General features: G+C 41.2%; 4 protein-coding genes across 10 annotated transcripts; all 4 read right to left on the bottom strand.

Moving 5' to 3' along the window:
- Positions 1 to 2,246: 2,246 nt before the first annotated feature.
- LOC6546172 lies at positions 2,247 to 3,692 on the bottom strand. 3 transcript variants are annotated; one of them, XM_001972833.3, is made up of 3 exons: positions 3,165 to 3,692; positions 2,474 to 3,036; positions 2,247 to 2,422 (listed from the first exon to the last, which is right to left on the bottom strand). In XM_001972833.3, the coding sequence occupies exons 1-3, from the start codon at positions 3,661 to 3,663 to the stop codon at positions 2,360 to 2,362; spliced, it is 1,125 nt and encodes a 374-aa protein (XP_001972869.2). In that variant the 5' UTR covers positions 3,664 to 3,692; the 3' UTR covers positions 2,247 to 2,359. The 3 variants fall into 3 exon arrangements, with proteins under 3 accessions (XP_001972869.2, XP_026832837.1, XP_026832838.1); XM_026977036.1 differs by having other exon boundaries at positions 2,474 to 2,907; XM_026977037.1 differs by lacking the exon at positions 2,247 to 2,422 and having other exon boundaries at positions 2,877 to 2,907; positions 3,029 to 3,036.
- Positions 3,693 to 3,956: 264 nt separating this feature from the next.
- Positions 3,957 to 5,895, bottom strand: LOC6546171. Of its 3 annotated transcripts, XM_015158505.2 has the most exons (4): positions 5,308 to 5,895; positions 4,626 to 4,753; positions 4,191 to 4,547; positions 3,967 to 4,126 (listed from the first exon to the last, which is right to left on the bottom strand). In XM_015158505.2, exons 1-4 carry the CDS (start codon positions 5,798 to 5,800, stop codon positions 4,070 to 4,072), a joined length of 1,035 nt encoding a protein of 344 aa, XP_015013991.1. In that variant the 5' UTR covers positions 5,801 to 5,895; the 3' UTR covers positions 3,967 to 4,069. The 3 variants fall into 3 exon arrangements, with proteins under 3 accessions (XP_001972868.2, XP_015013991.1, XP_015013992.1); XM_001972832.3 differs by having other exon boundaries at positions 3,957 to 4,126; positions 4,191 to 4,753; positions 5,308 to 5,818; XM_015158506.2 differs by lacking the exon at positions 3,967 to 4,126 and having other exon boundaries at positions 4,495 to 4,528; positions 5,308 to 5,889.
- A 573-nt stretch (positions 5,896 to 6,468) lies between these two features.
- Positions 6,469 to 17,788, bottom strand: LOC26526342. 3 transcript variants are annotated; one of them, XM_026976986.1, is made up of 4 exons: positions 17,709 to 17,788; positions 7,220 to 7,351; positions 6,612 to 7,165; positions 6,469 to 6,554 (listed from the first exon to the last, which is right to left on the bottom strand). In XM_026976986.1, the coding sequence occupies exons 2-4, from the start codon at positions 7,344 to 7,346 to the stop codon at positions 6,504 to 6,506; spliced, it is 732 nt and encodes a 243-aa protein (XP_026832787.1). In that variant the 5' UTR covers positions 7,347 to 7,351; positions 17,709 to 17,788; the 3' UTR covers positions 6,469 to 6,503. The 3 variants fall into 3 exon arrangements, with proteins under 3 accessions (XP_026832787.1, XP_015014261.2, XP_015014396.1); XM_015158775.2 differs by lacking the exon at positions 17,709 to 17,788 and having other exon boundaries at positions 7,220 to 7,732; XM_015158910.2 differs by lacking the exons at positions 6,469 to 6,554; positions 6,612 to 7,165; positions 7,220 to 7,351 and adding an exon at positions 13,873 to 14,283.
- Positions 17,789 to 19,479: 1,691 nt separating this feature from the next.
- On the bottom strand, positions 19,480 to 20,394 carry LOC6546169. Its single transcript, XM_001972830.3, has 2 exons — positions 20,043 to 20,394; positions 19,480 to 19,898 (listed from the first exon to the last, which is right to left on the bottom strand). The coding sequence occupies exons 1-2, from the start codon at positions 20,113 to 20,115 to the stop codon at positions 19,636 to 19,638; spliced, it is 336 nt and encodes a 111-aa protein (XP_001972866.1). The 5' UTR covers positions 20,116 to 20,394; the 3' UTR covers positions 19,480 to 19,635.
- Positions 20,395 to 20,426: the final 32 nt, after the last annotated feature.

Raw genomic sequence — 20,426 nt, 5'->3', positions numbered from 1 at the left:
AGACACTGGCCCTGGCAGCCGTAATATAATAGTGGCCAAATATCATGGTCAATGACAGCGTCGTGAAATTTGCAACTGGCATGGCGACACGTGGCAGGGGCAACCAGACGCCACCCTTGGTCCTTTTAAGCGGACGGCCCCGGCAACCCTGGCAGCCCAAACTGAATCCAGCTAAATAGCTCTCTCTGCATAGAGCGGATGTGCAAAAGCGCATGTTTGGGAGCTGCAACGATGCACTTGCCACGCGGCTGCACGAAGGTTAAAAGAGTTTTCAGGGGCACTACGAGACTTACTACTGCTCCGCCGGGCGAGGACCAAGGACCAAGGGCAAGGACACGCAGGCATGCGCATTTCCGCATCCGCAGTCGGGTCCTTGGCGCTGGTTCGGTTTCGTACTCGGATCCTTGGACAGAAGTGCCTCATTGCCAAGGTCCCAAGCGTGGGGGAAGCAGTGATGCCCACTAAAGGCTGCTAAAAGTTCCTGTATTAGCTTACGATGAATATCTACTAAGCTGTGGAGCGAAATTACATTAATCCCAGCACTTGCGTAGAAAAAACCAATTGACTTAGTTTAATATTTTTGAAATTTTGTGTTATGATTTAGGTATTATTCATTAAAAATTGTATTTATATATTTTTTATGGATTTTACTGTACAGTTCAATGATGCAGACGCCAAACTCCTGCAAATGACACTGACTAGGTGGCAGACACGGGCGGAAAAAAGTATAGAGGGTATGAGGGAGGGCAGATTAATTTCAGGGCTGCACACTGCAGTTCCCTTGCATTTCCATGACAAATCGTTAGCTGAATGCAACCGATGCAGCGCAAGGATATGTGGCACACACGTGTCACCCACACTCACGCGGTCGCTGAAATTCGACATTGCACCGATGGTCATTAAAAGGTCAGCACACACAAGTCCTTGTCCAGATCCGCACTGGGATGTGCACATATTTGACACGTTTTAATGCCTCCACCATAAATTGACAAAAATACGTAAGTTGAACTTATATTATAATATTACTTATAATAATAACTCACGATAATTTGTTTCAAAAATATACTTAATAAATATACTAAATAAAATTATATATACTTTTGAGTAATAATTATTGGGTCTAAGACGTATGAGGTTCAAATATAAAATGTTTTTTCATACCATATAATTTTTGCTAAAGCAAAGCCTTTCTGTGCTCAAAAATAGTAGGCAAATAAAGATAGACAATGGTTTCTTTTCCAATTAGTTCCAATTAGTAAAACTGTTGACCAGAGCAAATAAAACGAGTCCGAATTTGCATAGCCCCAAACTAAACAAAGCTCAATATCGGGCCTAAGCCAATTTTGGGTCAATGTGCGTGCATTGAACTGATTCGGCCAGGGAGCCAAGTCAAAGCGCAAAGTGGCCAAAAGTGTGCTATAAGTCACTCGCCTCCAGAGGGGTCATTGAGACTAATTTTCCTGGGGACCTGCAGAGCAGGAGACAAGGCGCTCTGGAGGGTGTATTTCTCCTTATTTATGGCCGAGGAGCAGCCGTCGGGTCGGCGACTCGGTGGCCATATTTGGGTTTAGCCAAAGTTTATTCCCTTGTCTGCCTCACAGCTCCTCCTGTTGCTGCACATATAAGAAATCTCGCCACCAGCTCCACAAATATCATTGTTACAATAATGTTTTAAGGCTGAACAATCTAAGGATTGTTGCTTCCCAATTCTACGATTCATTGTAACTGAAAAGCTGTACAAATATAATTTATAATTAATTGAAGTAAATATTCAAAGATTACTTTATTATGCTTTAGATTTGGATTTATATTATGTTTGGCACATAACGCTTTTATTGCTGCTTATCCTGCTGTACTTTTTGGTGAATCATTGTCCCAAAGGCTCCCACTTTGGGCTCCTGCCGCCCAACCACCTGATGAGTAAGCCACGGAATTTGCGGCCAATGTTGTTGAACCTGCTCGGGACCTCGTCCATTGCACCTGACACGCACTCCTGGATGGAAAGGACAGTCCTGAAATGGATGGCTATGGTGCGCAAGTTCAAAGTTCGTGTGGGCTGGATTTGCTGGGGCATTAGTCATGTTGCTTAAATTGTTCCATGGGCAGACATTTGTAATCAGGGCTTTACCTTTTGGCCTATATTTGGTGTTATCTCTTTGGTTTAATGAGTGTTTGCCATTTTTGAAATGATCAACGAATACCCCCATAAATATATTTATCCTAAATAAAAAAGGCAACATCCATAAAGAGCTTCTCGAGAAATAAATATATATTTTTTTAATATCCCAACATTAGCTTTAGCTCAGTGTTGATAATTTTGACAGACTTATTAACAACATATGGCCACGGAAACCGAAGTTCAGTAGAAAAAATCATACAGATAATCTAGAGCTATCAAATCGGGACTAGAGGTGCGTGGAATCTAAAAAAAATAAAATAGTAGTGCGAATTATTCCTATTTATATCCACTTACTAATCGGCGAATCCATTTCAACTTGGCACGAGAATAAATAATAAGTTTAAAAGGTTCCTCTTGCTTGACGCCGTTCTCCTTAAGAGTTTCAACAATGGACGACACAAAGTCTTGGTAAATTTTAATATCCTTCATTGGTGTATAAAATTTACGTAACTTTGGGCATGATCGAAGTACTTGGAGAAAGTTGTCTCCATCGAAGGGAGGCGGACTGCAATTTTCATTCATCTTTTCAATATTCACGCCGTTCTGCAGAATAAACCCAAACAGAAGGCCTTCAATGTGGCAGTTGCAGTTTATCATGTCTAAAGTTTTTAGCTTCGGACACTCGGGCAATTCCGTGAAAATTTCGCAGTTGTTAAGTTTAAGAACCTCCAGCTCCGGCCAAATCATCGAATGCGGCTGCTCTGAGGGCATTATAGTTATGTTGGTTACTGTCAAGAAGCGGAGACTCGTCAGTGGTGCACAAATCTCGAGAACATTTAAAGGGGAGTAGGTATTGAAGTGCTTATTATATTCGATCTCAAAATCCTCCAAAGCTAATAAGTTCTGTACCTGGTAAACTAAATAAAACGCGAACGCATGGGTTATTTAATAAATACATATGGTCTAAATGGGTAGTTGAGCTTATTAAGGAAAGGTATTGAAAACTTTAATTATATGTTTATATTTAAGTTTGGCTATCACTTACCATCTTCAGTAATATTTCCTCTGCATTTTAATTTCGTCATATGAGTCATTTCTGTGATCGAATCAAAAATCTTTTTTGGGTTGCTTGTGAGTAAATTCAGTTCAGCTGATACCAATAGTTTACTCATTTTCTTCAGGAAGGACTGCACGCTGTCACAATTGTCATCGTCAACATCAATTCTCACCGACTTCAAATTGGGACAATGCTGCACAACCGACTTAGCCACGATATCACTCCATGGCCCGTTCCACATTCTTCGGCATGTAAACTCCTCAATAGTCGATCCACATAGACGCACAAGAACCACCAACATTTCGGGAGTTAGGCGGTAGTAGGGGCTGAGCTTCTTGTAGGCACTGCGACTGTGGTAGCCAAACGCTGCTCCCAGCTTTTCATCAACCTGCGCCAGCTGCACTTTATCGACAATGCTCTCTAGCTCCTCGAATATCAGATCGAGGACGTCGAACGGCAAATCGGACAGAGTCCGCTGGTTTTCCATCGCAAAGCTTTTCGCCCGAGAGCGAAATGCGAACTGAAAACTGCAGCGAGAGCAGCGGCTTGCTGAAATCCAATTGAGAGGGAGAAAGAAAAGCTGAGCGGGAGAAACTGAGTACGCACTCGTCTCTCCATCTCCAGCTCTCCATTTAGTGTCGTTGCAATCAATGACTATTCCTCGAATATTTATATATATTAAATATTTAATTTAATTTGAATAAGTTATTATCTTTAACAAGTGATGTTACCTAGTGACTACAGATAGCAATTATTATTACTTAGTTCTAGTTTGTTTGATTAAAAAAGCTACAAGAAACTGTTTCCTCGGTTTCACATATTTTAAATCATTCTATAAGGTTAATATAGAACAAGTTTTCCTTTAGGTTTTCCAATATACAATTTGCCACTCTCTAAAACTTATACAGGTAAAGTGTATGAATCACTTCAGGATTTGAAGTGCGTTGTAACTGAAAGACAAAAATGAAGAACGAAAACTGTATGTAAACTAAAAATATGGCAGATTCCACTCACAAATCGTCGAAACCATCTAAGCTTATCTCGGCAGTACAATATCAGTTCGAAGGGTTCTTTTCGCGTTGATGCCGTCTCCTTGAGAAAATCCACCAAGGAGGTGACGAAAGCTTGGTAGATTTTGATGCCACCCATTTGAGTGGATAATACTTGCAGCTTTGGACAGCTTCGAATAACTTCAAGGAAACTATGTTCATCGAATGGTGCCGGTTCACAGCTTTCATCGATCTCCTCGATATTCTTGCCGTTCTTCAGAATAAAACTGCAGACGTATCCTCTGATTCTACATTTGCAGAATTTGATATATATGGCCTTCAGCTTCGGACAATCGGGCATCACTGTGGAGATTTCACAATTCTGCATTTTTAAGTCTTTTAGGTTTGGCCAAATCATGGGATGGAAACTTTCTGGCTGAGATATACATATATTGCTCACAGTCAAACACCGGAGATTCGTCATATTTCCGCAAATTTGAAGAAGATTAACTGCTCTACATCTGTATCCTCTGCCTTGATAGACGAGTTGCAGCTCCTCCAGATCAACCAGCTTGCTCAGCTGATTAACTAAAAAAATAAGTAAAGAAATGAAGTGAATAAGTCCCATTTAAGATTATTAAAATTAAGGAAATAAATGTATATATTTTATTTCAAGTCGAAATTAAGTCAAGTTCGATATTTAATACCCCCAACGAGGGAGGTTTCCTTGCATATGTACTTAGTAAAGCGACTTTCCCTACCATTTCTCTATATGGTTTTTAAATTTTGAAGTTTAAGCTAAAATACAGAATGACGAGCGTGGATAGTTTCGACGTGACTTGCAATCAGGCTTGATCAGAAATGTATGTACTAATATATATAAGGTCCGAAAAGCACGAAAACAGCATAACATCATTACCTACAACGTAAAATAATAAAGGCGGGAGTCAAAACAAAAAAGACAGAAATCTGATAATCGTTTGTAGCTGAAACGGAAAAAAATGTACCGTTTGATATCGATCGAGCTTGAATATAAACAACCGCTTATCGTATTCTCTTTTCGTCTATACTCTTTAAACCCATTAACATGAGCAATGAGATTACACTATTACAATTTCGATTTGTTTTCTTAAATGACTTACCTCCTCGATCAATGTATCCTTCATACAAGAATTTTTTCAATTGTTTCAGCTCCGCCACGGCATTAAGGATCCTCGGCGATTGGCAACTGTCGTTAAGCTTCAGTTCAACCGATATTAAAGAATTTGTCATGTTCAGCAGGAAAAATTGAAGGCTGTGACTATTTCGCAATGTGGCACTAATGTTCACCGATTCCAGGTTGGGACAGTACTTCGCAATCGATTTGGCCAACAGATCGCTCCAGGTGTCCGATCCACAGGTAAATTCCACAATTGACGTGCCACAGTTTGCCAACAGCACACGATAGAGCCGGACCGGAAAATGTATTTTTGGAGAGAACTTCTTGTAATCACTGCGGCTGTGGTATGAAAACGCTTTTCCCAGATAGTCATCAAGCTGCGCCAGTCGAAGTTTGTCCCTGAGATTTCGTAAGTTACTAAATATTATATCGAGCACTTCGAGTGGCAAATCAATTATAGTCCGTGGATTTCTCATTGCAGGTACCCATGCCCCCGCGAGCGAAGACCATGCGAAAGACTGAGGCGAAAGTGATGGGGATGGCAATTCTACCGACCTCCAATTGAGAGAGGAAAAGGGAAAGGGAAAGGAGAGGGAACTAAGGAACTAACTGTTTATTGGAACAAACTGTGCAAAATTTGGAAGGTGGTTTAAGTCAACTATGAGTATTTATTTCCACTCTTTTAATAAATAGATTATAAATAATAATTATAATAATAAATAAACAAATTTCTTATACATTATCATTTCCGTAAAATTAAAAAATATTTAAAAAACTGAAGAATAAATATCGAATAGTTTATTTCTGGCATTTTTATTATGATATGATGATATTTATTACTTTAATTGACCTAATTAAAAACTTTCCGAAATATTTAGGCATCAAGGCTGTTAAAAAGCGAAATCAGAAAATCTTATCAATGAAAGAATTCATATTTTAAAATTACAAATGGAATTGGAAACTATAGCCGTTGTTGTAACTTCGATTGTAATGAACATTCAAACATATTCAAAAAAGTACTAAATATCTTTGAATATACTAGATATCTACTGGCTAGATATCTTCACTTTGTTGTTATTTTATTATAAGAGTAGTAGCTATTAGTAGTGTTGTTGTACGTACTGAACTAATATTACAAAATGTATTGATTTTTATTTTTTATTTGGAAGTATTGTATGTTTACCATGTATGATACAAATCAATCAACTCATTATCCGGAGTGCAACGGAGCTGCAAGTATATTAACATTGGGTTATACCCTATAACTTATTGCTTTCTTGCACTTACTAGTCGTCGAAACCACTTCCACTTTATGCGCCTACTAACAATTAGTTCTAATGGGTTCTCCGGCGTTACTCCATTTTCCTTTAGAATCTCCACCATAGAAGACAGATAGCCCGAGTAGAGTTTTATATATTCCATTGGACTACACAGAAGTCGAAGTTTTGGGCAGCTGCGAAGCATGTCTAGAAAACTATTGGCATCGATCGGCGGATAGCTGTCTTCATAAAGCTCTGTGAGATTTTTTCCATTCCTAAGAATAAATTTCAATGCATAGCCTACGATGTCACAGGTGGGGTTTTCAATATTCAAATATTCGATATTTGGGCAGTCTGGCAACTCGGAGAATGTGCAATGCTGCACGTGCAGGTATTTCAAGGAGGACCAAAGTGTTGAATAAGGCCCATCATAAGGCAACATTTTTATCCTAATTAAGGTTAAATTACGCAGATTCTTCAGTGATGCACAAATTCGAAGAACGTCCACATGATATGGCTTGACATATTTCAGATCTTCGATGCTCAACTTCTCCAGGGCAATCAATTTATCCAAGTGGTTCACTGTGAACATGCCCCAAATAAAAATTTTAACATTAATTTATTAAAAATGCTCACCATTTTCGTCCACAAATCCCTTAAAGAAAAATTCCTTGAGTTGTGTCATTTCACTCACCACTAAAAGCATGGTAGACGGATTGGAAAATTCTTGGCTTATTTCAATCGATGTCAGAGAGTTTTTCATACTTTCTAGGAAAGAAGGCACGCTTTTCCGATGAAGTGAATGGAATACTATGCGTACCGATTTTAAATTGGGACAATGTTTTGCAACCGTCGGGAGTACAAGACTGCTCCCTGCTCTACCACATCTCCCGTAGATAAATTCTTCAATCGTGGGGCCACATTCCCGTATAACAAAGTCCCACAAATCTAGAGATAACTGTGTGTCGAGCAAAAGACACCTAAATTTGTTGCGGCAGTGAAAGGCGAAAGCTTTTGCAAGCTTTTCGTGCGCCTGTGCTAAGGAAACTTTGTATCTTAAATAATCAAGGTTTTCGAATATCAGATTGAGAATTTCAAATGGCATATCGGTTATTCCCCGTTTAAAATCCATTGCGAGCTTCTGCCTCTAGAGCGAATCGCGAACTGAAAACTGTGCCAACACTCACTGAACTGTATATGTAGAGGAGAGAGAGAAAAAGAGAAACCGTGAAAACTTTGCAGTCTCATCACGTGCAATTTAACAATCTGTCCTAAAAGGATTGTTTTTTTTTTATAATGATACAATTACCTTAATTTTTTTTTGTAAGAGCTAATGACTTGTATTATATACGGATATATATTTATTCAATACATTTTTCCGCTTTTCTTCACTGCACTTTGACTTGGAGAGTGCACTGCGAGCTGATGCAAGAAAAGCTTTTTTCTCGAAAGACGGCGCTTTTAAATATGAGAGTAAATCAGCAAGAGAGTGTCCCACTCTTGGTTCACTGCCCCATTATACAGCTCAAATGGCAGTATTGCTTTAAAAACAAACAAAACTACTCACTGGCATCATACTTATAATAGATTTGTAACTGGGGTATATAAATTAATCCGCAATTATGTTTAATTACGATTTATTGTGACTTCTGTACACGTCTTCTTATGCATTTCAGGTCGAAATTTTGAACCGATAACTAACAGAAGAGTTACTTGTATCCTTTAAAGTAAGTAGCTCCTAATAGTGGCATGTCTGTAATTGAGGTAAGTTTGATAGAACAATATGATCTCTGCACTTCAACTCGCATTCAAAGACAAGTCCCACAGCGATTGCCCATTTACTTGGGCAAAACTTCAAGCTTAATACGATAAAAATTACAGTAATTATTCGGTCGTAATGCACCAACCCTTGGTGACACCCCTGCTTGCAACTGCCTTTGCAGCCAAAACTTTCGCTAGCATGTAATGTGGCAACAGTGAGGCAAGTTCACAAGAGGCGAATAGAAAGGTGCACAAAATAAGTACAACATTTTTAATGAAACTTGTAATAATTGAAATGTTTGGGCATAAAAAAGATCATACGATTCTTTACTTTCTAATAATAAATACACTTTTTTCGCAGTGTAGGGCTTTGGCTGACACTTTTGATGCCAGTTGTGTGATAAGAGGCTACCAGATGAGCCGCTGACGCAATGCAGTGCAGCAAGGAGGTCAACAAACCATTCAATGAATGAGGGAACGGCGTAAAAACTCACGAGAAAAAGGGTTGAAAGCTTTTACTGGGGATAGCAGTTAAGTTTTCGGCTCAGAAATTTAGGGTGCATTTTAAAAAGAATACAAATGTGAAAGCCTCGTTATATGATTAACAAGTTTAACATACAAGATTAATTTTACAAAAGTAAAATAAATAAATCCTTTATAGTTAAATCTAAGACCTACACATGATTCTTAATAAAAAAAACCCTTTGGTGGACACAATTGCATGAAAATTATAAAATAAAAGTGTATTATTATGAAGGAGAAGGAAAAGATCCTTTGGAAAACACATTACCCGAAGGAATTGTGCATAGAACAAGGAAAGCCACCGTTCTTTATGTTTTTTGACAGTTCTGCCGGCTGTTTCTATTAGAAGACAATTTTTCATTCGACAACGAAGGCAACCGAACCACCCACCCACCTTTATTGTTTTAGGAATTGCAGTAAGTAATAGGGGTTGCAACATGCATATTTGCCACTAGCAACTGTGACTCACCTCACCTACTTTCGACTGCGGAAGTGGAGTGGAGTGGAAGTGCGGGAAGTTGCACAATGGGCTGGCTGAAGTGTCTTTTGCCACTTGCAACTTTCTCCATTTCTCCGGTATTAGCGCACACTCTCCCTCCAGAACTTTCCCTGTGCCGAAGTCGGGATGTAGAAAACCCGCCGAACAGGTTCTTAGATAATCTGTCTAACAACTATTGCGCGCCCAGGTGAATGCAACTAGTTTTTCCAGCACTGGGGGAAAACTCGCAATGGCAATGACCCAACGGAGTTAGCCTTGAATCTGCGGCAAGTGGAAAACCAGTTAATGGCTTAGGAGGACCAACTGCAAGTTTTCCACCAGCTAAAATATATTTCGCAATGCCCTTATGCAATTGAATCCAATATGTCCAGCAATATCGCCAGCATTCAATAATGCAACTCCGTTTTCAAAGCTCGTAGGTAAGTATTAAAATTTCTCAAGCTTGCTTTCGACGATATTAACCATGCCCTTGGTCAATTCCAAAGCAGTTGATGCAATAAAACTATGCAATATTTGGTTAACATCTTTATGGGGCCCTTGTCTCGACGCAATGACGCCAAATGAGCTGTCGTCACCGAAGCACCACCAACTGCTAAAAGCCCCGGGCGCATTGATAAGACTACTTTTACTTTGGTGAGCGGTGAGTGGTGAGCAGCAGAATTTTCTAGTTTTCACTTGTCACACAGAAGAGACGGCAGTGTGAGTTATACTTTTGTTATTTTATTTTTTCGCTGTTTCTGGGTGCGGCACTTTCTAATACCCAAGCTGGGGCGGAACAAGCCGTTCGAATGAGTCAAAAGCGCTAAAAGGACCCAGAAGGAAGAAGGAGCAAGGAGGAAGGAGCGGAGTGCAGCAGGAGCCGAGAGGCGAGACTCCTGGGAAAACCTAGTGGTATGGGTAGGTCAACCACCAGACATTGAACCCAGCACTCTCACACACACACACACACGCACACTTGCGCACACCAACTTCCGTTGAGAGGCAAGCGAGAAACAGAAAGAGCGATGGGCGTGGGGCGATTGGGGGATCGCAGGCGTTGGGAGGCTCGCACGCGAAAAGCGTGCAGCACGTGAATGAAGCACAGTGCTCAAGAGAGAAAGAGAGAGAGAGAGACAGAGAGAGAGAGGGAGAGAGAGAGACAGAGGGAGAGAGGGACGGCGAAATAGCAGGGAACTGTCTGCCGCGGCGGGCGAAAGAGAACACAACATTGTCACCTTGCAGACCGATACTCAAAGTACCCTGAAAATCATTGAAAGGTATAAAAACAAGATGTTTCTTAAGTGTTTATTGGACAGATAGTTTTGCAATCTTTTATATGAGAGTAAATTGTAAATTGTTAAGAAAAATAAAAATTCTAAATTCCCACGCAGAAAGAAAGAGTGACAGCGTCTCTTACTTAATTTACGAGTCCAGAGATAGCCAACATTTCACAATTTGGGGACAGTGTGCTCGATAGATAAAGGGTTTGTGCCATTTACATTTGATAAGCCTAATTTAAAGTAAGGCTTACAGATACCTCAGGTTTTTGAACTAATCATTCAAGCAAAAGCACCTTTTGGAAGAGTGTACAAAGAACTGGGGGAACTGAATAACATCGCCGTTGCCTAGCTTCATCGTCATAGTCATCGTCGCATTTCGCAATTCGCATTGTGCGCTAGTTTAGTGGGTTGAGTGACACAGACACAGTTTGCGGCCAGAGCGAGACGGATGATGGTGCAACAGGGAGGGGAAGAGGGATAAGAGAAGGGGCAACGAACAAGTTTTCAGTTGCGGAGTTGGAGGCACTGTTGCGATTTTGTAATCGCAAGCCAAGTGTCGTTACAGGGCTGCCACACTGTTGATATTCTAGTCCAAATACACCATTTGTTTACAGGGTATAATACACAACAAAAATAAAATCCAGATTTAGAAATAGCACATTGTTGTCGGACTCGAATGGGTGACTTTTTTAAATGTTTATTATTATAAAGCGACGAATCCGTACATGCAGTACTAGTATATGGGTGACTAAAAATGCATAGAGGAGTGTGTTTGATAAGTATGCTACGTTTTTTAATTACACTGCATACAAGGTTTCAATTTAATTATCAATTTATGAAACTAGTTTCTCAAAATACTTATACAAATTAATGTACTTTTTCTTATTGTTTGATAATAATAAATAGATATTCCCCATCTGGCAACTTCCTTACCCATGCCTTATCAAAAAGCTGACGAAAGGGGAGGACTGGCGAAAAGCGTGCACATAGAAAACAAAACAGCCAAGCGAAAAAGAAAAAGAAAAACCCCCCAAACAAGCACTGCAGTTCTCCAGATCCCTTTCTCTCTCCTTTCCCCATTGCCGTCTCTTTCCATCGCTGTCGCACTTTCCAGAACCGAGCTCCCAACTCCCCGTTCGAGTTGTATGTCGGGATGTGGAGTATACCACTAGGATGGATGGATAGCTCGCACAGATACGGGGCTTTTCCTGTCTGTGTGAGCGCGCGCCTCTGTGTGCGTGGGCTTCTGTGCGAGTGTGCGTGTGAGACGAAGCGAATCGAGTCGAGAGTAGAGTAGGACAAAAGGGAGACACAATTTTGGTAGCAATGACCTTCACCGCGTTGTTCAAGTTGTCGTGGTTGTTGTTGCTGCCGCTGCTCCAATGCACACACACTGACACACACACGGATATATGCATATGCGTGCACACACAGACAGGAAAAGCAGATGCAGATAGAGAGAGCGATAGAGAGAGCAAGGCGCAACGAATGATGCATGAGTGCAGATGGTTGCGGATTGTTTTGCTGGTTGGAAAAGGGGGAGGTGGGGGCGGCAGCTTCGTGCTCTAGCCGCTAGGTGACGCGTTCGCTTTTTCTCCCCCCTAAAAGCACATAAAAAAGTAAGTATTATAAAGTAATATATTAATCATTCAGGTTATATATGGATTATTCAAGAGCTAGTATTCATTCATATCATATACAGTATAGTATTCATATAGTATATCATTCCTTGAAACCTCATAGAACTTAAGTTATTCAGCGAAACATATATTTTCTAATACATAATACATTTCCATACATAAAAAAGAAGCAAGCACACGGGTAATGTTAGTTAGTTAGTTTTGGGTTCTTAAACTGACTAGCCTTTTTTGTCAGTGCACCCACCAACCTCACAATCCGAACTGCCGCTTTTCCTGCTCGCTTTCCACTGCACAAATTAAACGTACAAAAGATAAAAGTGCTTTTGTGCTGCCATTGAAAATGGAGTTGTGTGTGGAAAAGGGGCGAGTGGTGGGGTGATGGGCGGTTCGGGAGGTTCGGGGTCTGAGGGCTGAAGGTGGTGAACCTAGCGTAAACTTGACACTGACGTCGAATGCACTCCACCCACCCGCTCCATTTTTCCCACTCCTTTGGCCCCAGGGCGCGGCCGTCGCTTTTTGTTTTCCTTCTCTGCTTTCAATCGAGCCTTGCCTCGTTTTTTCTGCAGTTTGCTATGCTTATTTTCATTTTTTATTTTATTTTATTTTTTTTTGCTTTGTGAAAATTGCTCAAGTGCGACGCTGTGTGGAAGTGGGGAACTTGTGGGCTGGCTGGGTGTTTAACTTTTGGTATCATTGACCTGGAGTTCTGGGGTTCTAAAGTTCTGGAGTTCTGGAGCTCTGGAGTTTCGCAGGCAGACAAAAAGAACACCCCCACATTTCGTTGTGGGTGGAAAAATGGGGAGAGGGGCGAGTTGACGTCGGACGGTTAGTCATTGCCGGCGCCATTTTGGAAAATTTGTCGCAAGTGCATACAAGTGCATAAGCACACACAGACACATGGCCGAAAGGGATGTGCACATACTTGTATATTTATGTAAACATACATATTTGCCGTTGAGCTTTATGTTTCCCCCACTTTACAATAGGTTAGTCTGTTATTGTTCTGTCTGTGAGGACTCAAATTTGTCCGTGTGCGTTTGTTTATACTCGTATTTGTATATGCATCTCCGCATATATGGGAGAGTACAAAGCGTATGTATGGCAAAAAGTTTTCGCTTTTCGTTGATTTTCATTTTAATTATGGTGTCCCTTTTGTTTTTATTGTAACTGATGAGTAAGTTAGTTAAACTGTCACATGGTTTAGTTGGGGAAAAGGTGCTGAGCCGAAAGCCTGGAGGTGGGGAACTCGATGACAAATTAAGGACAGAGATTTGGGGAAAACTGGTAGGCACACCAACAGCTTAAAAATAATGTTATACTAAATGCAAGTAAGCAAATACTTCTTCAGAAGTATCTTTTAAAAAATATATCTACTATTCTATAAAATGTACAGATTATTTGATGTATTATTAGTACAGAAACTATGCAATAGTTATTTACTTGTAGTAACTTTGGGTTAGAAACTAAGTATTAAGAATTTTTAATAACCTTGGGTTACAAAGTTAATCCTTTCTTCTCTTAAACGAAAACAGAGGTAACTTGATTTAAATCCAGTTTTATTTAAATTTACTTTCAATAAAGATGTAAAACCTTTATTTCCTTTCCAAAAGCCAACCATACCTTTCTCTAGTATTAAGTGTTCAATGTAAATTCATCGATTCAGGTTTGGTCGGCAAGATATCCACATTTCCTTCGCTGCGTAAAGCCCATTTAGTTCTTCAAATAGCAATTGGAAAATGCCCAGTTCATTCGCAATTCACTCATTTGCAATTCAAACTTGTTTTCACAGTTACTGATATCCGAGTGCAAAACTCAGCTGTCCATTATCGTGGGGCATCTGTCCTGCAATTCACCCCACTGCCACCTTGGCCAGCAGATATCTGATGAGTACACAGATGGGAAGCCGGCAAATGGAGCACTCAATGGACTAGGCCAATTAAAAATCCAGCTCCAGCTCAGCGAGTGCAGCGTAATCATCATCATGGACATCAGGGAGCTGGGCATGCTGATGGTTTTGGTCTGCAAACAGAAAGGCCACGAATGGGTCTTGGTCACACAATAGAAGCCTGTCAGTGCATAACGTAATCAAAAATGGATTTCCAAGCTGGCCAACTGTTTATGGGTTCTTTGGAATCATAGGCAGTTTTATACAGAAGCCAAAAACGATTAGGAATCAATTTTAATGGAGTGTTCTAGGAATACTAACGATAATGGACCGACAAAATATTTTAATGATTAAAGACCAGATAAAAACTGTTTACTGTTTAATGTTGTGGCAATTAATTAAATATTCTGTTGAAACAAGCTCAAGTACTAGGAATACAAAGATGTAAATAAGTTGATGGTTATTGAAACAAGCTTAGATACTGCGAATATAACTATTTGAATATGTAAACCATATTCCCAGGCCGAAGCAACTTCCTAGGCACCAGTAGTCTGTGCACCGAGTGCTAGGTACATCCACCCCTCCACCAAACGAGGTTGATGAATGCCAGACCAGTTCGGAGCAGGGAGCAGGGGAGCAGTGGAGCAGGGAGCAGCGTGGGGAGTATCGGAGAAGGGGCTCCAAGGTGACGGTGCAGGAAGCCGCTGCGAGAAGCACCCAGAATGCCATGGCCAATGCCATCGAGGCGCAGTGTCAGTGTCAATGCCAGCACACCCGACCTGCACTGAAACTGGGTGAGAGTGTGGGAGGGGAACCAGCGTGCTGGAGAACCAGAGAACCAGAGAACTAGAGAATCGTAGATGGTAGAAGGTGGGAACGGGAGACCCGGGAATCGGAGGAGCGGAGAGAAACCACCTCGGCGATGTGGAATGCAACAAAAGCTAGAGGCACGACTCCGACGACCATCGCGTCGGCTGGCGACTGGAGAGGCCATTAGCCGGAGCGATAGGCTCCTGGCTTTGGGAGTTCCAGGGGAGAAGATTCCCAGCCAGAGAGAGCTCTACGGTAACTCTCCCTCAATTGCCACATATCAAATTCACTGCTTTTCTCTAGTGACGACGCCTGCGCTCAACGTTCTGCGTTTTGTTGGGAATCGCTGGTGCTGTGCAATTGCAATGAACGCGGAGTTTCCGAGATGCACTATCTGGGGTACAAATGATGGATAAGATTTGGAGCCAGCAAAGTGCACAGAAATGGCAAGAAAATATGAACATGCAGTTTTATTACTTTTTCCCCTTTATATTAAATTAGAAGTTTGCTTCGAATTAAAGTTGCGATCTAAACTAGATCTTTACCAAGCTGTTAGCACTATTTACTTCATGGCTTACTTCACTATTCTCTATAGAAGAAGCACTACAACTATTGCCAGAAAATGCAGTGCATATACCCTAAGAGTAGCACAAATTCCAGCATACTAAACTGAGCTTCGCGTCCATCAAATGTCGATACGATAGCGCCCTTGAACACATGTCCCTGATGGATCGGAACTGAAAGATTGCCGCACCGAAAAATTGGGTGAGGTACTGGGGCGCAGAGAGAGTGACCAAACAATGTCCAAAGCCCGTGTTTTGCCAATTAGTCTGATGGGAAAGTTAGCATTGCATTCCAAAGTGACTGGTGGAGCAGAAGACGAAGGGAAACCGATGCGATTGGCTTGCCGCTCGATGATTGAAAACTTACCCACAAATTATGCGCTAGCGAAAAACGTGTTTGGCTCACAGAACTGGGGACTTAGAACTGGGATTGGGAGCCGCACTCAACGTTCGTCGACCTTGCCAACGAGTTGCACATTACGCTTATATATATTTTTGTGTTTTTCCAGCGATAGGTAAACCAAGCCCCATTGGTAATGTGAAAAGCAGCACTGGATGGTCGATGGCAATATACTTTGTTCAGATAGCATCGTCGCCGGTCGGCTGGTTGGTCATTGAACCGCCAGCCGGACAAGTACTTTTTATTTAACCCCCAGAAACCGGAGGCGGAAGGCTGCAATGCCCAAAATACATATCCTGGTGCCATAAGTCGCAGTAGATTTCCCTTTCTGCCACTGTCTGGCCTCTGTGTTGCCAAAGCCTCGGTACAGTTTGCCCCTGCGTTGGCCACATTTCTGCTGGCGGCCTGGCTCTGATTTTCAACTCCAGTCCCCGACCTCGTACTCTGAGTACAACTCCAGTTTCTGCTGATGCTCCACTACCCCAAAGCTTGCAAAAGGGAATATAACTCACAGTCGTTATGTTGCTGCTGTGGAGCTGCTCTGTACTGTCTTTCTAGCTCGAAAGCAAATTCTTGAAGGTCCTCTGATTTTATAGACCAGCAGCGCCATCTGGGGTTCAAAATTATGTGCTGCCTACTTTTGTGCTGACAGTCACATTACGAACGAATAAATACAATTAATGTACGAACTATTTAAATTTAATTTAAATTTAATAATTTAAATGACATAAAATAGTATCAGTTAATCAACGTTGCTGCTGAAAATGCTAAACTTCCTTAAAACTCCAAAACTAAAAAACCCCAGACGATGAGTTGCAGTCCACAGCTGCTGTCCTGCAAAAAAGTAGATGGGTGGAAAAGAGAAAGGACATAGAGCTAGAGTGAGATTGAGAGAGGGAGAGAGAGCGAAAAAACCGAAAAAGCATTTCGTCGTTTTTAGCTGGCACGAACAGATCAATGACCTGCATTTCACAGCCGGAGACACAATTCAATCGATAAAAGTGAAGAGTTGGGGCACCAGCTCACACAGACGCCGCGCACACACACACACACACGCACACAGCAACGCACTGCATACACACACTGACACAGCGAGGAAAAAACAACATGGCGAACGTGAAATATGCAAGCTTCCTGCAGGAAAAGCCAAAATGGCAGACAGCATGCGGCGAACGTGACGCAGTGGAGAATGTTTGATGGGAGCGGGGATAAAATGCGGCTCGAAATGGGGGTAGTGGGTGGTGGAGTGTGGGTGGTGGGATGTGGAGTCCTGATGGGGTCAGGGGTGGAGGTGGAGGCGGCGCTCTAGGGGTGGATGCAGCCGCAATGGAACTTTCTAAATTTTCTAGAACATCAGCAAACAGGAAGAGCGAAAAATGTGGAGCGAGAGTGAAGCTCGAATATGTTGTTCCATTCAATCAAATCGAGGAAGCCGCGGGCCAAAGGGCTGATTAAAAATTGATCAAAATGGGTGAGGGGGGCAAACAACACTACTCTGGCCAAGATCCAGTCGAGTTCCCAGACAGACAGAGCTTGACGTGGCTACGAAATGAAAAGGGGGGTCACTGTCGAGTGCATTGTAGCGTTGAATAAAATAACAACAAACATATTCATATTAGCAACAACCCCACAACAAACACACAATCTATTGCCGGTTGTCTGAGCCACGGTCCTTAAACACCCCCGAAATCCCCACATTTCCCCCCAGCAAACTGACCAAAATGTAGACAAAGGTAATGCACAAAAGTTTTTGTCAACTTTTGTGGGGTTTCAACGTGGAACTTACCTCCTGTCTGAAGAATTTTCGGGGTTGATGCCGGCAAAACGGGAAATTAATGATATTCCTCAAAACGCACTTGACTTGTCGCGCCTTTTGATTTCTCTGATTTTCGCAATCTGGAACAGGGCAATGTCAAGGGTTGGAAAGGGATAAATGGCTCATTTTATATTTGAAAGCGATTTCACTTACCGCAAACATATTTATTTTCTACACAAAAAAATCAGTAGCTGTTCATCGGATCGTAGCCATAGAAAATAGACAAGCATATTACCAAAAGAATGCATATTAAATAAAAAATAAGAAATCCAAAGGTGATGTAAAAGCAGACAGCTAAGAGTATCAACATTTTTTATAAAAACTATGTAATTTGCATTTTTTAATCACTCCGGTTTCCGCCAAAGGGAATACATTTGAATTTATTTACAGCAAGACATTTGATTTTTTTCATTTTTATTCTGACATTTGATGAGTGCTAATCGATATCGATGTGCTTAATTGATTAAAATTAATATGGGGTATTCAAGAAATCTATTGTAAAATTAGTTGATACATATATTTGTATACCATTTGGCTATACAAATTATGTTGCTTAGTCCAAAATTTCATATAGTTAGTTTAATTAGTTTCCCAAACCAATTCAAATTATAAAATACGATGGGAAGATAACATTTTCTTCTTATTTAGAAGACGTGTTATAAATAAAGTGATTAGGAATAGAAGAAACTTATACTCAGCATAAAAATTATATTGCTATCTCAAAATTGTAATGAAAACAACGAAGATATCGAGTGTGTCTTTGTAAAAATGAAGAAAGTTCCTAGAACATTGTTGTCTTTGTAATTGATGGTCGAATAGTGGTGCCGTTGTCGAATATTCATCATACCACCCGTGGACCCAGAAGGAATGTAAGTCAATTAGCATTACTAACACACTCCCACGCCACACTTTTTTCGGTATCTGCAGTTGTTGTTGCTTCTGATGTTGCTTCTCGAGTTGCGCTCTGAAATGAAAACTGCAGCGAAAGTCTGGGCATGGAAAAAAGCGAAATTTTTTGCAGTCGTCCCGAAAAGTGCAGTCCTGCAAAATTGGAGTCATCCAGCCAGGATGGCTCTCTGTCTATCTCTCTTGTTCGTTCTCTCTCTCTCTCTCTCTCTCTCTCTGCCAGGACTCTGCTTTCTCTCCACTGCCACTCCATCCTAGTCGCTCCATCTCTGTCACTTGCAGACACAGACAGTTGGAGTTTGGGAATCGCAAAGGGAGCTCTGTTCGGATTTGGGGAGTTGTGCCGTAGTTTGGGCTTCTACTGTCTGGGCAACTCCCTGCCCCAAACCCGAAAACTTGGCTTCAAACTCGAATGCGCAGAGTTGTCATGACAACCAACCGATATTCCGGAGTCCAGACTGGGTGTTGCGAAAACCGGGCCCTGAAAATACGAGCAAAGTATCCAACTTCTCCCCCGAAGCGCAATGGGTCAGTGTACAATTATTTTGTCAAATAAAAAATCAGCAGAGAGTAGGTTGCGGTGGGAGTTATAGGCGATAAGGACTGGAGTGGCTAACCGAAATGGAATTTATTACTGAACTTTTTATGTACAATCGCGTTTTTAAGTGGTCTGGAAATTTATGTATCTAATGTTTTCCAATAGCGAATTATATTACTAATAGCCTATATGAATAAGGCTTAAATATTTTTCATACATTTTAAAGCTTGTTGGGAATATATAATTAAATACTGCCTAAAGATACTTTTCACAGTTTTATGCATCCACTCAACTCATCTGATTCAAATTTATTTATTTTTTTATGGGCCTTCTTGATTGGTTCCTTTGGACTGAATACCTAAAATTTCTTTACAACTCCACAACATACGTGTTTTCAACATTTTAGAAGTGCCCAGTAAAAGTTGTATGAATAAGAACAATTTGGTTTCCCGTTTATTGGATCTGCTGTCCTCGCGCTGTTAATATTCCCAAGTATCCATCGCCCATGTAGACTTGGGGCTCACCGGGACCAGTTCCATCTGGATTGGTCTTCCAACTGATCGTGAAGCAGGGCTCCCCTGCCTGGAGATCCTTCGACGGTAATGTGATCCGGTAATTCTCGGCATTTTCAGCTCCTACATTATGTTTAATGAAGATAACCGGTTGTTGAACTGCAGGCGGTTGTTGATGCGTTGCTGGTTGTTGAGCTGGATTCACTGGAAAATATGAAAGATACAGCTTATCTCACTTTATATTCCCTTCGCTGATGAAAGTGTTTTGATAACCCTTAACAGGCACTTAAAAGAACATAAAAACATAGGCAGCTTTTAAATAGCACGGCGATTACAAAGTCGGCTTACATGGTTGGCTCCACGCGCAGGCAATCAGCAGCGGATACAAAGCCAGAAGCTTGTGCAACGCCTCTGATTTCATAATTTATTTATATGCGTTCTATGTGGAAATATAAACAAATACTGTTGTTGTCTGGCTTCCTATACTAGATGCAGCAGTTCCAATTATCTTTTGATGACGACGACGTCCTCACTCCCAGCAGTCTGAGCTTATACTGTTCGATCGTCGGAGCAACTCGGGAGTATTGGGATTCATCCCGCCGTCTTTGCTCCCCGTCTCATTCTACCTGGTATTCACCGAGTCTACTTATCAATTTTTCCGAATGAACAAGATCTATTTGTAAACAAAGCTGAGCGCTGTAGCATCGATCGATTGAGAATCTGGAGCTGATA

Source organism: Drosophila erecta, unplaced genomic scaffold, assembly GCF_003286155.1.
Source record: "Drosophila erecta strain 14021-0224.00,06,07 unplaced genomic scaffold, DereRS2 tig00000021-arrow-pilon, whole genome shotgun sequence".
Classification (NCBI taxonomy): domain Eukaryota; kingdom Metazoa; phylum Arthropoda; class Insecta; order Diptera; family Drosophilidae; genus Drosophila; species Drosophila erecta.
The sequence above is the reverse complement of the archived record's forward strand: the minus strand, read 5'-3'. Positions and strand labels throughout refer to the sequence as shown.

Coding starts and splice junctions, on each gene's coding strand:
- LOC26526342 (XM_015158775.2), bottom strand. CDS start 7,715: ATGGATTTTAAACGGGGAATAACCGATATGCCATTTGAAATTCTCAAT. Junction 7,166..7,219: donor GGGATTTGTGGACGAAAATG/GTGAGCATTTTT, acceptor GCATGTTCACAG/TGAACCACTTGGATAAATTG. Junction 6,555..6,611: donor GGAAGTGGTTTCGACGACTA/GTAAGTGCAAGA, acceptor ATATACTTGCAG/CTCCGTTGCACTCCGGATAA.
- LOC6546172 (XM_001972833.3), bottom strand. CDS start 3,663: ATGGAAAACCAGCGGACTCTGTCCGATTTGCCGTTCGACGTCCTCGAT. Junction 3,037..3,164: donor AGGAAATATTACTGAAGATG/GTAAGTGATAGC, acceptor CGTTTTATTTAG/TTTACCAGGTACAGAACTTA. Junction 2,423..2,473: donor TGAAATGGATTCGCCGATTA/GTAAGTGGATAT, acceptor TATTTTTTTTAG/ATTCCACGCACCTCTAGTCC.
- LOC6546169 (XM_001972830.3), bottom strand. CDS start 20,115: ATGAAATCAGAGGCGTTGCACAAGCTTCTGGCTTTGTATCCGCTGCTG. Junction 19,899..20,042: donor CTGCGCGTGGAGCCAACCAT/GTAAGCCGACTT, acceptor CATATTTTCCAG/TGAATCCAGCTCAACAACCA.
- LOC6546171 (XM_001972832.3), bottom strand. CDS start 5,800: ATGAGAAATCCACGGACTATAATTGATTTGCCACTCGAAGTGCTCGAT. Junction 4,754..5,307: donor AGGATACATTGATCGAGGAG/GTAAGTCATTTA, acceptor TTATTTTTTTAG/TTAATCAGCTGAGCAAGCTG. Junction 4,127..4,190: donor TTAGATGGTTTCGACGATTT/GTGAGTGGAATC, acceptor TTTGTCTTTCAG/TTACAACGCACTTCAAATCC.